General features: G+C 45.2%; 2 protein-coding genes across 6 annotated transcripts in view; both read left to right on the top strand.

Annotated features, from left to right (window-relative positions):
• Arnt (aryl hydrocarbon receptor nuclear translocator) overlaps positions 1 to 2,413 on the top strand; it is a 65,176-nt gene extending 62,763 nt beyond the window's left edge. For all 5 annotated transcript variants that reach the window (XM_021157530.3, XM_021157529.3, XM_021157527.3 and 2 more), the window contains one exon: positions 454 to 2,413. In XM_021157530.3, coding sequence (XP_021013189.1) covers positions 454 to 543 — 90 coding nt within the window. In that variant the 3' untranslated portion in view covers positions 544 to 2,413. The remainder of the gene's footprint in view (positions 1 to 453) is intronic.
• A 1,870-nt stretch (positions 2,414 to 4,283) lies between these two features.
• On the top strand, positions 4,284 to 15,015 carry Ctsk (cathepsin K). The gene is made up of 8 exons (XM_021157997.3): positions 4,284 to 4,488; positions 5,990 to 6,110; positions 6,533 to 6,655; positions 6,737 to 6,892; positions 7,910 to 8,128; positions 11,858 to 12,023; positions 12,209 to 12,314; positions 14,466 to 15,015. The coding sequence occupies exons 2-8, from the start codon at positions 5,991 to 5,993 to the stop codon at positions 14,563 to 14,565; spliced, it is 990 nt and encodes a 329-aa protein (XP_021013656.1). The 5' UTR covers positions 4,284 to 4,488; position 5,990; the 3' UTR covers positions 14,566 to 15,015.
• The last annotated feature ends 700 nt before the right edge of the window (positions 15,016 to 15,715 follow it).

Here is a 15,715-nt window from a genome sequence, read left to right as displayed (position 1 = left end):
GAAGAATACAAAAATATATGAAGTAGAACATACTGATCATAGCTGTAAGTATCTGTTTCCTTTGAGGGGACTGCAAGATTGAATGTGGTCATCTCAGCGAAGTCAGTCAGAAAGACCAAAGGAAGGCAACATAGGGTTTGGCTGAGAACAGATGTGATTAGGTACATTTCAGATGTGCCTGTAGGAGTTAAATGAAATGTTGGCATGCATATTTCTTCCGTTAAAAATATTGAGTACAAGAAAAGAGGAAAATAAATGATCTTAGAGGAAGAACAGAGAATGAGGAAAGAGGCTGAAGTGAAGAGTGAGTTTTCAGAAGAGGAAGTTGAGAGAACTCGCCATGCAGACTTGTGCGGCTCAGGAACGGTGGTGGTGTGGGTGGGGGAAGGGGTGCTGGAAGGGAACTCACTAAAATAAGGGTATGTGACCCAAGTCTACCCTTTTTCTCATTAGGAAATGCTGTCCATGCTGGGAGACCAAAGCAACACCTACAACAATGAAGAATTTCCCGATCTAACTATGTTTCCCCCCTTTTCCGAATAGAACTATTGGGGTGAGGATAAGGGTGGGGGGAAATCACTGTTTGTTTTTAAAAGCAAATCTTTTGTAAACAGAATAAAAGTTCCTCTCCCTTCCCTTCCCTCACCCCTGATATGTACTCCTTCCACCCCTTGACTCGCTGAAGTAACATTATAGAAGAAATTAAATGAATTCCCCAGGCTTTTAGGATCCTCTGAAATTTTGAGGATAGGTGAGGCTAGAATTCCTGTTGTTATTTCTTCTGACCAGAAGTTGCACAGACATGATTTGTGCTAGAGTCAAGGGGCAGAACAGAAGAATCTGACAGGCACTAATTGGATACTGTGGCTTGTTTGGATAAAAATTCTAAATGGAGTGGAGGAAAGGAGAAATAAATACCCTCATAACTGAGGATCATGAAATGCAGTAGGGGTGTGTGGAGCCTGGGGAAGTGAGCAGTCTCCAGAAAGAGGCTGAGAGAGCATGAACACTTATCTTTGTGAGTGATTATGTGTGTGTGTGTGTGTGTGTGTGTGTGTGTGTGTGTGTGTGTGTGTGTGAGAGAGAGAGAGAGAGAGAGTAAGAGACAGACAGAGACAGATGGGGTGAGGGGGGGCATTTGAGCTCCTATGTTTTGTTCCCTATTATAGAGCATATACAAAATTTGTCCCAGATCTTCTTTGTCTTTCTGCTTGCTCTTTAAAGTGTCCTAAGAAAATTAATTTTTCCAGGTATTTTTCTATTTAGTGTTGCAGCCAAAGAGTATTTAAATTAAGTCTTTGCTGTACTTAAATTCATACCCAGCCAAAATGGAACTTTAGGCCAACCCCCAGCGTTCTGTGGCTAGGGTTGGTTGGTCTCCTACAGACACATTCAGTGATCTAGCTGGATTACTCCTGCTCTTTGGTGCTTTCAACTCATTGGGAAGATCTGCAGATATTACCAAAATAGGCTGGCTGCATGAACACTGTCAGAAATCCCAGACTTGCCCACAAGGATAATGCTGCATTTTTCTGTCAGAGTCACACATGTTTTTCTGGAGAGGTAATTTCTGCATGGAAACTCAACTTCTTGGATTAGCTATCTGGAGTGAGAGTCCTCACTGACGAGTATGTAAACCAAATAGAAAGCCCTCCTCCACAGTAGCCTCTCCTGCCTGTCACCAAAACAATTTTAGGTCTTCTGAAGTCTGGTGTTCTTTGCTCCTTCTCCAATCTTGAAATTGGGGTTTGCTTTAGAGCACAAGCATAAGTCTGTTAGGTGGACTTAAATCCCAACAGGGTCACTTGATAACTATAGCCATAGAAATGCAGATGCAGGTTACTGCTCTCACCCTTTACCGTCCTCAGGGGAGTCTCCTAGATCAACAGCCTTTTTTTTTTTTTTTTCTTAAACTGGCTCCTGTCAAAGATTAAGTTAATATGGAAAAGATCTATTATGTGTATTGATGGATCATGAGGAGCCCAGGTAAAGAGAGGCTCATGGAGAGGCTGAGGGAATGTTACTAAGTTTCCCTCTGTTTGTCTCCAGTCTGGTGCCAGGCAATAGAGTGGAAAAGGAGGCTATTTTTTTATTCTACGTGCACACATACAGTATACATATATATTTATATCACATTTTACTGAACCAAAAAGTTGGGTTTCCAATGAAATACTTGTTTTTTAATAACTGACTTGTTTTTAACTGTGATCTGAACTATAATGTACAGTTACTACAGGCCTTTTGAAGAAGGGGAGGGCGGGAGAAGCTTCTCTGAGGGGCTTGCTCTGCTTTTCCTTCACAGTTTTATTTTTGATTGTTTTTTCTTGTTGCCCATCTGTGCTAAGCCTTAACAGTGGCAAAAATAATGACATGTAGCAAAGATTTTAAAACAAAGTATTTTTTCTTTTATAAAGTGTGTTGTGTTGTGTGATATTATTGATTGCGGCTCCCTGACCCCATTACAGACATGCACAACTAAGCATTCATAAGTGAGCTCAACACACACAGCCACAGAGCGTAGTTGAGTCTTCGTTTCAGGACTCAGAGCTCACAGGGCCCTGGCCACTTAGCATCCTGTTCTCGTGTACCCAGCTGATCCTGACACATCAGGAGTAGTCAGTAGACTACTGCTCACACTGTCTGGGCGTGGGGGTTGTCTCATCTCACAGAAGCTGCTGGGGAGTGTTCTTGGGTTTGAAGCCACTATGGGGCATCCTGATGTCTTTCCCCAGTGTGTTCTCCCAGTTAAAAGGAGATAAAGGGATTGTGAGCTTTATACAGTTCAAATGTGGATCTGGGCTCTCTCTTCTCAGGTGGTACATTGAGATCCTGAGGTCTGTGCCAGGAATCCAGCTAGGAACTGAGTCTATATTTGTGGTAATATCCTTTGTGCTCCAGAGTCCCTCATTTCCTAATTCCTCACATGTGTTTATGGAAGTAAATGGAGTTTAGGGTGTGGTTGGTCAAGTCAGACTCTTATGACCTGTCACATGCCTAGAGTTTTGGGAAGCACTGGGAGACTCTTGTGACCTAGTTTTGGATTTAAATTTTTGTGACCTAGTTCGGGATTTTAATGATTGAGATGCAATACTCATCAGACCTTCTACCCCCCCGAGAGTCTAGCAGTAGAGTCCCATGTGTATCCATTAATGTAGATTCAAGGGTTGTAAATAATTAGGTGCTCCATTGGGTCAGTTGTCTGTCTTTCCTTACGGTTATGTTGGGTGTTGATCCTTGGGCCTCATAATGTCAGGAAAGCCCACCACCACTGGGTCTGTTCCTCAGTCCTCTGTTAGCTTTTTGTAAATTACTTTTATCCTCCATTTAAACAACTAGAATCTTTTTGTAAAGTTTATTTTATGTATGTGAGTACACTATCTCTTTCTTCAGACACACCAGAAGAGGGCATTGGACCCATTGCAGATGGTTGTGAGCCACCATGTGGTTGCTGGGAATTGAACTCAGGACCTCTGGAAGAACAGTGCTTTTAACTGCTGAGCCATCTCTCTGGCCCTGTAGGGCATTTCTTAATGGTTGATGGGAGAGAGACCAGCTCACTGTGCATGGTGCCCCAGCCGTTGTCATTTTTAGACAGCATCTCACTGAATTGCCTAGACTAGGTTGACCTTGTAAGTACGCTCTTACTTAGAGATGTCTCACGGTATGGCCCTGGCTGACTTTGGACTCACTCTGTAGACTGTTGTAGCATTGTCCTCACAGAGAACCATCCACCCCTGCGGGGACGGAGGTGTGCCCATAGCCAGCGATGGCTTTGCTTTAGCCTCCTGAATAGCTGGGATTACTGCACTGTCTCACACATGTGACTTTCTGGCCACTTTTGAGCCATCTCACCTGGACTTTGTGGGCAGCTCCTCCCTCGCTGTGCAGCCATAATGGGTTAGAAAAACTCCCTGCCCAGAAGCAGTTAATAGCAAACAGTCACAAAACGGTTTTAAATGTTTAAATTAGAGCCTTACATTTCTAGCCTTGCCTCCCCTCTCCCTCACTCCACCCCCATCATCTCAGAAGAGGATCTGACACAACGTTGGAAACGGTGCAGAGTGAGCAGGTGGGTCGGAACCAGATGAGTTGAAAAGATGGAAATTGCCAGTCAGACATTTTGAGGAAGAATGGAGACAACTAGGGCTGTGTTCTTAAATCTCCCACCAAAGTCTCAATTTGAATATTGTGCTATCTTATTTTTGCTCCCCCCCCCCCAAAGTCAGTCAGATGAAACTAAACACTTAGCAGCTATCCACACTGGCATATGATACTGTATGCACACATTGTGCAAAATGTATCCTTCCTCCCTAACCCCTCCCCCTTTTCATCCTATCCCTGACTCCCTCCCTTATCCAGATTTTCCAGCCACTGCTGGAGTCGACTTCCGCAATCCTTACCGAATAAATCTAGCACTCTTAGTCTTCCGTTCACAGTAGCCACACTTCCTGTCTGAAAGGAGCCTAGACAACAGATTCTCAACAGCAGGTAACATTTTTTAACTTCTGGATCTTTTAGCGTCTTGTTCCTACCAATTAACCTTATTTTAAGAAGAGAAAGGATATAATGAATTGGGGATCAAATAATTTTAAGTTCCCTGAATAACAACATAATCCTTAATTTATTTTCTAGCTAATAAAATGTGTCTGGAAATCTTTAGGATTTTATGTGTGAACGAATATGTGGCTGTTGGTATAATCAGAGGAAGAGGATTCTGTAAGCCTGTGTCAAGAGTGGGCTCTTTCTGGGTTCTGTTTAACAAGAGTTAACCGACTCCTGGGGAAGAAGAATTCACAGCCACCCGCAAGCCTGTCACCCTGGCTACTGGTGCTCTGCTGGGTAGTCTGTTGCTTTGCAAAGAGCAGATGAAATGTCGTCAGTGTTGCACAAGTCATATGATGTGCTGCTGGTGGGAAATGGTTTTTAAACTTAAGAACTTGCAATTAAGCCAACACAAGAAATTAGTGGAGCCAGAGCAGATGCTGGAAAGCTGTGAGCTGTGAACTTAGGTCATTACGGAATACTGTCCTTCCATCCTCTACCTCCATACGTGTCTGAGGCTTACACCCTGTAAAGCAGCCACGTCGCTGTTTGGAAAAAAGAAAAGAGAAAAGAACAGCTACTTACCCAGTGACATCTGGTTATGATTAGAGCTGTTTCCTGCCTAAAGGAGAGGAGGTGGAAAGAAAAAAGTGGATAAGGCAAATGAAGATACAGTGAACGTAAATACCATCAAAATGGTCCTGTCCTCTCCTGGCAAGATCTGGTGTAGGCAAGGAAGAATACTATGCACAAAGCCTGAAGCGTACTGTAGCTAGAACTCTGGCTCTGTAACCACGTTCACTGTGCTTATACAGGGGGGGGGGGGCCGCGGGGGTGTGTGTGGCATAAGAGCTGCCCTGCCTTTCCCAGTTACTTCCCTGCCTTTCCCAGTTACTTCTACCCACTGTGGTTGCCTAAAGTGTGTGTAGTGTTGGTGGAACACACGGGAGTTACAATGATTGAAGTCAGAGGATCCGGCGCCTCCTGTGAGAATCACCTGCAATTCCTTGTTTTCCACATACAGCCAAGTGTGCCTGTCTCATAGTCAAATGAAGGGATTCTTGGGCATGGCTCACACCTTTAGTCCTGGCACAGGGTAGAGGGGGTAGATCTTTAAATTCAAGGCCCTCTTGGTCAACATAGTGAGCTCAAGGCCAGCAAAGACTTACATAAAAAGACCATGTCTCTAAAATGGCAGAAAATCTGTGTGTGTATGTGGTGTTCTTTTGCGTTTATGAATCCCTTAGGATTGGTGTGTGTGTGTGTGTGTGTGTGTGTGTGTGTGTGTGTGTGTGTGTACTATTTTTCTGGTAGAAAATTTATTTTCAAGGCTCTTAAAAGGTTAAAAGCCACTTTCCTGATAACCTGTCTGCTGCCATTTGAGCATCCAAAGCCAACCTATGAATTTCTGCCAGTGGAAATCTCCCCCAATTATTCCTTCCGCCAGGATGTGGGTGTTCAAGTTTCTGCTGCTACCCATGGTGAGCTTTGCGCTGTACCCGGAGGAAATGCTGGACACCCAGTGGGAGCTATGGAAGAAGACCTACCAGAAGCAGTATAACAGCAAGGTGCCCAGGGGCCTGCACGGGGAGCACACAGGCGGGCATCTAGATCCCCAAGGAAGCAGTCCCCATTCTCTAACTCTGCAGCTAGCTTTCCCCTCTGTGCGTCAGTCCTTCTGTCTGTATTAGCTGGAGGGGTAGCTCAGGAACGGATGGCTGGTCTAGCATGTACAAGGCACTGAGTTCAATACCCAGTACCATAGATGGGGCTGTATGGGGTGTATGTGGGGAAGGCTCTTTTAGGGAACACTTCTCATAGTAATGCCATTATTCTATGGTCTCTCTAGACCTTTGCATAAGATTTGTGTGTGTGCTCTTAAGAGTCTATGGTTCCCCAGTTAGACTGTGTTTTCTGTTTATGTTGTGTTTTCTTCTAAAACTACCTATATAACCACTCAGTCTACAAATTTACTGGCTATCCTGTCTAGGTGGATGAAATATCTCGGCGTTTAATTTGGGAGAAAAACCTGAAGCAAATCTCCGCCCATAACCTTGAGGCCTCTCTTGGTGTCCATACATATGAACTGGCCATGAACCACTTGGGAGACATGGTGAGTTACCTCTCAGATCCAGGCCCGCCCATTGTCTTTACCCTGGTCCCCGCTAATGCTTGGCATCCTTCCTTGTCTCAGACCAGTGAAGAAGTGGTTCAGAAGATGACTGGACTCAGAATACCTCCCTCTCGATCCTACAATAATGACACTCTCTATACCCCAGAGTGGGAAGGCAGGGTCCCAGACTCCATCGACTATCGAAAGAAAGGATACGTTACTCCAGTGAAGAACCAGGTGCCTTCTGTAGTATGTGCATGTGCGTGTGTGTGTGTGTTTGTGTGCACGCGCATCTGTGGTAATCTGACCTGAACTGTGGTATATCTCATGCTACAAGAATATAGCATAAGCCGGGCATGGTGGCACATGCCTTTAATCCCAGCACTCGGGAGGCAGAGGCAGGCGGATTTCTGAGTTCGAGGCCACCCTGGTCTACAAAGTGAGTGCCAGGACAGCCAGGGCTACACAGAGAAACCCTGCCTCAAAAAACCAAAAAAAAAAAAAAAAAAAAAGAAAGAAAAAAGAATATAGCATATTGTTACTTAATTCATTACCTATTTTGTATATTTAGGAATTTTTCTACTTTAAAATTTTTACACTAAGCTGTGGGCTGAAGATTCAAGATCTAAGGTGCTGCCTTGATCCTCAAGAAATCCTCATTCTTAAAAATTAGAAAATCTCAGGAAGAGAAAATTCTGCAATCAGGAAAGTAAATCCTAGTAGTAGCTGACACTTTCTGAGAGATTGCTGTGCATAAGTAGTGTCTATGATTCCGTGTGAATGAGATCTCTCAGTGCTCACAGGAATTCATCAACTCTAGGATCACTCACTTTCTTGTTCTTTTGAGACAAGGTCTCTTGCCCAGGCTGGCGTCCAGCTCAGTCTATGGCCGAGATTGACCTTTTGGCCTCTGGTCCTGTTGCCTCCACCACTCAAGTGATGGAGTTACATGTATGTTCCAGCAAGCCCAACTTATTCTCACTTTAAAGGAGACTGAGGCACAGCTCATGTTTCTAGTATGCAAAGTCAGGGTTAGAATTCAGGAGAACTGTCGCCAGAGCTATAAAGTCCCCACTGTACTTGACTTCAGTTAAAGGAGACAGTGGTCACAGTTGTCATCAATGGGGACAATAGCAGGGCTTCACAACAAAGACAGTCTTTGTGGTTGAGTGTTTGTGGGTGGAGTTTTCTCAGGCTGGCAGAAAGACCCACCCTCTGTGAAGAGTGATGGCTGACAGTTTCTCTGTTTCTCAGGGCCAGTGTGGTTCCTGTTGGGCTTTCAGCTCTGCCGGTGCCCTGGAGGGCCAACTCAAGAAGAAAACTGGTAAACTCTTAGCTCTGAGTCCCCAGAATCTTGTGGACTGTGTGACTGAGAATTACGGCTGTGGAGGCGGCTATATGACCACTGCCTTCCAATACGTGCAGCAGAATGGAGGCATTGACTCTGAAGATGCTTACCCATATGTGGGGCAGGTGAGACCACCATAGTATGTAGCCCTGGGCTGCTTCTTCCCCGGGCATGGTTTTGTTTTCTGTTAACATACCCTGCTCCCTTCCATGTTTTTCCTTTTAATTTTGAGACAATATCTTACTCTGTACCCCAAACTGATCAACTAGGTATCCTAGGCTGGCCACCCTTTTTTTTGAGACAAGATCTCATATAGCCCATGTTGTCCTTTAATATACTATGTAGCTGAAGACAACCCTGAATTCTTCCTACCTCAAACTTCCAACAGGCCTGGGTTCCAGACATGGCTATCCTGTTTTCCTAATAGAATTATTTGCCATAGAAGGCCAAGATTCTCATAATCATGGGAAACATTGAGCCATCTCTTCAGCCCCATGCCGTTTTTAATGCAGTTGGGACTGACGAGTAGTAGAATTCCTTGGAATATGGACCTTTGAAAGAGGAACTGCAAGTTCCAGTGATAAAAATATAGACAACTATGAGTTAAAATATGTTCTCAGTTTGTTTTCTTAAAAGGTCAACTGTTCCTTGATATTTATGGAAATGTCACAGCATACTCAAATTCATACTGCTGTATGTAGCAAAACCAAGATTTTATAAAATGTATTCTTGTGTATATCTGTATATGTTGTATCTGTGTGCATGTCCTGGTGGGCTTGTGCCATAGCATGCAAAGTACGGAGAAAATTTTGTGGATTCTCTCCTTCCGTAGGTCCTGAGGATCACATTTTAGTTATTAGGCATATTTAGCTGAAGTTTTACCAACTAAGCCATCTCGCCAGTCCCTCGCTTATCTCCTGCAGCCTTTCCACTCATGCACCCGTGTAACCTGGGAGCTCGGGAACATTACTTTGGAACATAGTCACCTGGGTGTGGAAGCTTATCTTCACATTACTATATAATACCAAACCGTTGCCAGAAATCATGCTCCTACTGCAGAATATAAGAAAGCCCCTGACCCACGGTCACATCTTCACCACGATGTTTCCCTGGTCATTTGTACTTCTTCTAAACTGATAATGAGTGGCCCAGTGCGCATGCCTGTATTTCCAGCACATGGGAGGTGGAGGCAGGAGGATTAGGAGTTCAAGATCATCCTAAATACCTGGTGAATCTGAACGGACCCAGCCTGACCTACATGAGTCCCTCTCTGAGTAGAGGATGGGACAAAACACCAAGATCCAAAATAAAAAGTAAAGAAGGAGAGACCCTTTATATAGAGTCTAATCTGTTGCCTGTTGATTTACTGACGTTATTAAATATATTTCCTACTCAGCAATTTAAGGATATATCTGAGAAAAGTATATACCAAAGAACCAATAATTAGTCACTTAACAAATGACAGCTTATATCTTTTTAGAAGTTTTTTTTATGTATATGAGGTTTTTGCGCCTATATATGTACATATATCATGTGTGTTCCTGGTGCCCCTAGAGGTGAGAAGGACATTGGATTCCCTGGAACTGTTGTTACAGATACCATGTGGGTGCTGGGAACCAAACCTAGGTCCTCAGCAAGAGCAAATCCTTATGATGTCAGAGGGGCCCTTCCATCCAGCTCCTGTGATTTATCCAGCATTACACCAGCCTGTTTATTGAAAAATAGTTTTATGTCTTGGTGTGTGTATGTGTGTGTGTGTGTTTGTGTGGTGTGTGGTGATATTATAGTCCAGACTGCCCTGGACGCACAGAGATCCAGTAGACTACTGCTCACACTGTCTGGGAGTGGGGGTTGTCTCATCTCACAGAAGTTGCTGGGGAGTGTTCTTGGATTTGAAGCCACTATGGGGCATCCTGATGTCTTTGCCCAGTGTGTTCTCCCAGTTAAAACAGTTCAAATGTGGATCTGGGCTCTCTCTTCTCAGGTGGTACATTGAGATGCTGGGGTCTAGAAATCCTGAGGTCTGTGCCAGGAATCCAGCTAGGAACTGAGTCTATATTTGTGGTAATATCCTTTGTGCTCCAGAGTCCCTCATTTCCTAATTCCTCACATGTGTTTATGGAAGTAAATGGAGTTTAGGGTGTGGTTGGTCAAGTCAGACTCTTATGACCTGTCACATGCCTGGATTTTTGGGAAGCACTCGGAGACTCTTGTGACTGGACCTAGTTTGGGATTTTAATGATTGAGATGCAGTACTCATCAGACATTCTACCCCCCCCCCAAGAGTCTAGCAGTAGAGTCCCATGTGTATCCACTAATGTAGATTCAAGGGTTGTAAATAATTAGGTGCTCCATTGGGTCAGTTGTCTTTCTTTCCTTACAGTTACGTTGGGTGTTGATCCTTGGGCCTCATAATGTCAGGAAAGCCCACCACCACTGAGTCATGCTCCTCAATCCTCTGTTAGCTTTTTGTAAATTACTTTTATCCTCCATTTAAACAACTAGAATCTTTTTGTAAAGTTTATTTTATGTATGTGAGTACACTATCTCTTTCTTCAGACACACCAGAAGAGGGCATTGGACCCATTGCAGATGGTTGTGAGCCACCATGTGGTTGCTGGGAGTTGAACTCAGGACCTCTGGAAGAGCAGTCAGTACTTTCCCTTCTAAGTGATGGGGTCAAAGTCTGCACCATGCTAGGCCCTGATTTTCTTTTCAGTCCATTCACAAGATACTTTATTTCATTTGTAGATTGTATATTTCATTCATGCCTCTCTTTTCTTTTCCTTCCTTCTTTCCTTCCTTCTCTTCTTTCTTCTTTTCTTTCTTTCTTTCTTTTTTCCTTTCTTTCTTTCTTTCTTTCTTTCTTTCAACCATACAGCACCAAGGTTTATAGACTGAAATCCTCTTATATCATGCTGACATTGCAGAGATGTGTCACTACATCTGGTTGATTTGAGCAGTTTAACACCAGAATCATGTGGCAGAGAACAGATTTTGAGAAATGAAGGCACTTTAACCTTAGCGTCCCATCCACTGCTGGCAGTACTGCTGGTATTTAGATATGTGTTCTTTTAGATACAACCTTACGGTGTTTAAGGTATAGTATGTAGGAGGTTGCATTTCCACCAAGAATATAACAGTATCTCATACTGTGAGGCCTGCAAAGTGTGAGTTCAGAGCCAACTTAGACGACATCATATACTGTCTCAAAAAGAAAGGAAAGAAGATGATGACAATAACAAGGAACTGGAGAGCTGGCTCATTGGTTAAGAGTCCTTGCTTTCTCTTACAGACAACCTTAATCTATTCCCAGTACCCACAATAGGCAGTTCACAGCTACCTGGAACTCTGGCTCCCAGGAGCCAGTGCTTTTTTCTAGCCTTCAAGAAAATGTATGCACACCTATGTGCATATACACACATAGGTGCACACCCCTCCATACACAGACAGACAAGATACACCAATAAATACATGCATGTAAAGGAAAGAAAGAACCTTTTCCTTCTGGAGTTGGTTTTTGTAAATTCTAGAAAGCAGAAAATGACTTGAGGTTTTTATTTTTATTTTTATTTTTATTTTTATTTTACACATGTTTTTGGTCTTCTTGTTTTTAAGACAGGATTGTACTGTGTAACTCAGGCTGGTCTTGACCTCATGGCAATCCTCCTGCCTCAGCCTCTTGATTGCTGGGATTACAAGTATACATTCCCATACCTGGCTTCTTTTCATAGTGTTCTAAAACGGTAAGACCTAAAGACTAGTTGGTTGCCTCTAACATGGTTGGATTTCTCACCAATTCATTGCCATTTGATTGACTCTGCTCTGATCCACCTTTGATTATTATTTCCCAGGATGAAAGTTGTATGTATAACGCCACGGCAAAGGCAGCTAAATGCAGAGGGTACAGAGAGATTCCTGTGGGGAGTGAGAAAGCCCTGAAGAGAGCAGTGGCGCGGGTAGGACCCATCTCTGTGTCCATCGATGCAAGCTTGGCATCTTTCCAGTTTTACAGCAGAGGTGAGTTCCTCTTCCTGTAGAGCCCCCTCTTCTAGGGTGTGGGTGTGGCCCCAAGATGATTGAGTGCTTAGTTTTCACAGTCTGGCAGCTGCTGCAGTGCTTGGTGTCTCAGCTGTAAATTCTGAGGCAAGGGATCACATGGGCTGCCTATGTTCAGAGAACCTCATCCACAGTTTGTGTTGTAGGTGTGTACTATGATGAAAATTGTGACCGTGATAATGTGAACCATGCAGTGTTGGTGGTGGGCTATGGCACCCAGAAGGGAAGCAAGCACTGGATAATTAAAAACAGGTAACACTGACCTTGTCAATTATGAAACTAACATGTAATGGGTAGACAATAGTGTTCAAAGTGTATGCTGTACAGCCGCCCGTTGGGCAAGATGCTTGGTAGCACACAAGCAGATGGGCAGATGTTTGTGTTGGTCTCTCGAAGCCCAATCAGACTTAACGGACCAGTTCATTCCCAGCCGTCTCATTTGACCCGATGTTTTTGTTTGTTTGATTGGTTTTGAATTTTTGAGACAGGCTCTCCTGTAGCTCAGGCTAGCCTTGAGTTCAGTATGGCCCATAACTCTTCCTTTGTCTTATTCCACCTCTCCAGATCTGTCTCCTGCTTCAGTCTGTCCATACGCTGGATTTGAGTCACATTGTCATATCATATGGAACTTTCCCATCTATCTTACCTGTCACACCCTTCCACCATCCCACCACTCCCATGGACCCATAGTCGATTCATCCTTCAGGTTCAGCCTCATACACCTCCTTTCTCCCCACCCCCTAAGACAGGGTCTCTCTGTGTAGCCCTGGCTGTCCTGGAACTCACTCTGTAGACTAGGCTGGCCTCAAACTCAGAGATCTGCCTGCCTCTGCCTCTGCCTCTGCCTCTGCCTCTGCCTCTGCCTCTGCCTCTGCCTCTGCCTCTGCCTCTGCCTCTGCCTCTGCCTCTGCCTCTGCCTCTGCCTCTGCCTCTGCCTCTGCCTCTGCCTCTGCCTCTGCCTCTGCCTCTGCCTCTGCCTCTGCCTCTGCCTCTGCCTCTGCCTCTGCCTCTGCCTCTGCCTCTGCCTCTGCCTCTGCCTCTGCCTCTGCCTCTGCCTCTGCCTCTGCCTCTGCCTCTGCCTCTGCCTCTGCCTCTGCCTCTGCCTCTGCCTCTGCCTCTGCCTCTGCCTCTGCCTCTGCCTCTGCCTCTGCCTCTGCCTCTGCCTCTGCCTCTGCCTCTGCCTCTGCCTCTGCCTCTGCCTCTGCCTCTGCCTCTGCCTCTGCCTCTGCCTCTGCCTCTGCCTCTGCCTCTGCCTCTGCCTCTGCCTCTGCCTCTGCCTCTGCCTCTGCCTCTGCCTCTGCCTCTGCCTCTGCCTCTGCCTCTGCCTCTGCCTCTGCCTCTGCCTCCCAAGTGCCAGGATTAAAGGCATGCACCACCACTGCCCAGCCTCACACAGCTCTTACATCATGCTTTCCTTTTCTTTCACCTCTCCTGCCTCCTCTATCCTTCTTCTCCCTCTGCTTTTTGAGACAGGGCCTCATTCCATAACCCCTGCTGGCCAAGCTAGGATGGAACTCACAGAGATCTGCCTGCTTCTGCCTCCTGAGTAGTGCTGGGGTTACAAGCATGTGCTACCAACCCTGGCCTCTCTCCCTCCCCCAACACAGGGTCTCCCTGTGTAGCTGTGGCTTTCCTGGAACTCTCTATGTAGGCCAAGCTGGCCTTAAACCCAGAGAGATCGCCTGCCTCTGCCTTGTCATCTTTGTCAGAAGCGGTCTCTAGCATCTTTAAGACCTGTCTCAGTTTCTTCTGTTGCTGTGACACAATATTCTGACAAAACAACTGAGGAAGAGGGGGCTTATTCTCCAGTTCCAGGGGACGGTACCATGGCAGGGAGAGCGGGCAGCCAGAGCTTGTAGCCACTGTCACATCCTGTCTGTGATCAGCAGCAGAGTAGTGAACTCAATGAATGCAGGCTAGTGTTCTGCTCGGCTTCTCTCCATGTACATAGTGCCGGATCTGTCCAGGGAATAATTCTCCCACATCAATTAACAATTGAGATATTTCCCAGAGGCCCATCTCTAACCGATTCTAAATTCTGTTAAGTTGGCAATTAACACTAACTGTTACAAAACCAACCTGGATAGCATGCCTTCTTTCCACATCCTGACTTTATTTTTGTTTTTGCTGTTTTTTTCAGACAGGGTTTCTCTGTGTAGTTCTGACTGTCCTGGAACTCAATGTGGAGGCCAGGTTGGCCTCAAACTCACAGAGGTCCACCTGCCTCTGCCTCTACCTTCTAAGTGCTGCCATTAAAGAAGACATGTGCTGCCACTGCACGCGTGCACACATGCACGCACACACACACACACACACACACATCAGTACTTGACAAAATACAGTACGTGTTTTAAGGACTACATACATTATGCTCCTATGTATTTTTCTTGATTGGTCCTACAGCTGGGGAGAGAGCTGGGGAAACAAAGGATATGTTCTCTTGGCTCGGAATAAGAACAACGCCTGCGGCATTACCAACCTGGCCAGCTTCCCCAAGATGTGATTCCAGCCAGCCAGCCCATCTCTTCTCAGATTCCTTCCTTCATGGTGCAAGATAATGGTGGCTTTGGAAGGGAATGGGCATGGCACTCCTGAAAGGGACGCATCGATGCTAACTAAGATTGTTTCGTTTCTCCTCTCGTTGGTGCTTCCAGTGACAACTCTACTTCCCTTCTCTCTGCCCAGGGCCCTTTTCTTTGTGGACACAACAGGGCATTTTTCTGAGAGTTGTGGACTCTGTGCTGGTAGACATTGGAGTCCTCCAGCAGGCTGGAGGACTAAGGTGACCTTCCTGAGCCCCTGTCTTCTATATACACCAGTGAACATTTCAGTCTTCCGCTGAGATGCACAAATCTATTCATGATTCTTTGACAATTTACATGATATTAAAAGAAGTGTTTTTCCTTCTTTGTATTTGAAATAAAGTATCTCACTTACAATTTAATAGAACACTGCGTTCATACTATGTTGCTTATGGTGCTAGCCAGCGTTTATTAGGTACTTATTGTGTTGTGAGAACCGTAAATTTCTGGGATAAACTGGACCTCAGCAGCTTCTCTCAGGGTTTAAAACTGCCCGTGAAGCTGGCCACTGCGATCTGTGCCTGTGGTCCCGTGAAGCTGGCCACTGCGATCTGTGCCTGTGGTCCCGTGAAGCTGGCCACTACGGATCTGTGCCTGTGGTCCCTGCACGTGAGAGGCAGAGGCAGAGGCAGAGGCAGAGGCAGAAGGATCACAGCAGTAAGGGAACTTCTGAAACCAGGTTTCCTGAGCGTGTTTTGTTTTGTTTTAATTTTGAGATAAAGTCTCAAATGGATAAGGCTGTTTTCTCAAACTTAACTATGTACCTAAGCTTAACAACAAACTGAGCTCCTGGTCAAAGCATTTTTTTTTTCTTCCAAGAAAAACAAAGCAGTCTCCTGTATAGCATTTGCTGGATTCGAGATCCACAGACTAGGACTGTGGTCTTTTGTGCGTCACTGTGCCAGGCTAAAGATGCACTGGTCACAGTTTTTAGACTCTATTGCTGCTCTGGCAGCGATCCTCAGCCTTTCTGAGGCTGCGACCCTTTAATACAAGTTCCTATTTTGTGGTGACCCCAACCACAAAGTTACTTTTATTGCTTCTTCATAACTTTAATTTTGCTACTTGTAT

Source organism: Mus caroli, unplaced genomic scaffold, assembly GCF_978045245.1.
Source record: "Mus caroli unplaced genomic scaffold, Mus_caroli_1 scaffold_3, whole genome shotgun sequence".
Lineage (NCBI taxonomy): Eukaryota > Metazoa > Chordata > Mammalia > Rodentia > Muridae > Mus > Mus caroli.
The sequence above is the reverse complement of the archived record's forward strand: the minus strand, read 5'-3'. Positions and strand labels throughout refer to the sequence as shown.

Bases quoted from the DNA above. Each gene is read 5' to 3' on its own strand.
- Ctsk (XM_021157997.3), top strand. From the start codon at position 5,991: ATGTGGGTGTTCAAGTTTCTGCTGCTACCCATGGTGAGCTTTGCGCTG. The intron at 6,893-7,909 runs GTGCCTTCTGTA...TCTGTTTCTCAG, and splicing joins TTACTCCAGTGAAGAACCAG to GGCCAGTGTGGTTCCTGTTG. The intron at 12,024-12,208 runs GTGAGTTCCTCT...TTTGTGTTGTAG, and splicing joins TTTCCAGTTTTACAGCAGAG to GTGTGTACTATGATGAAAAT.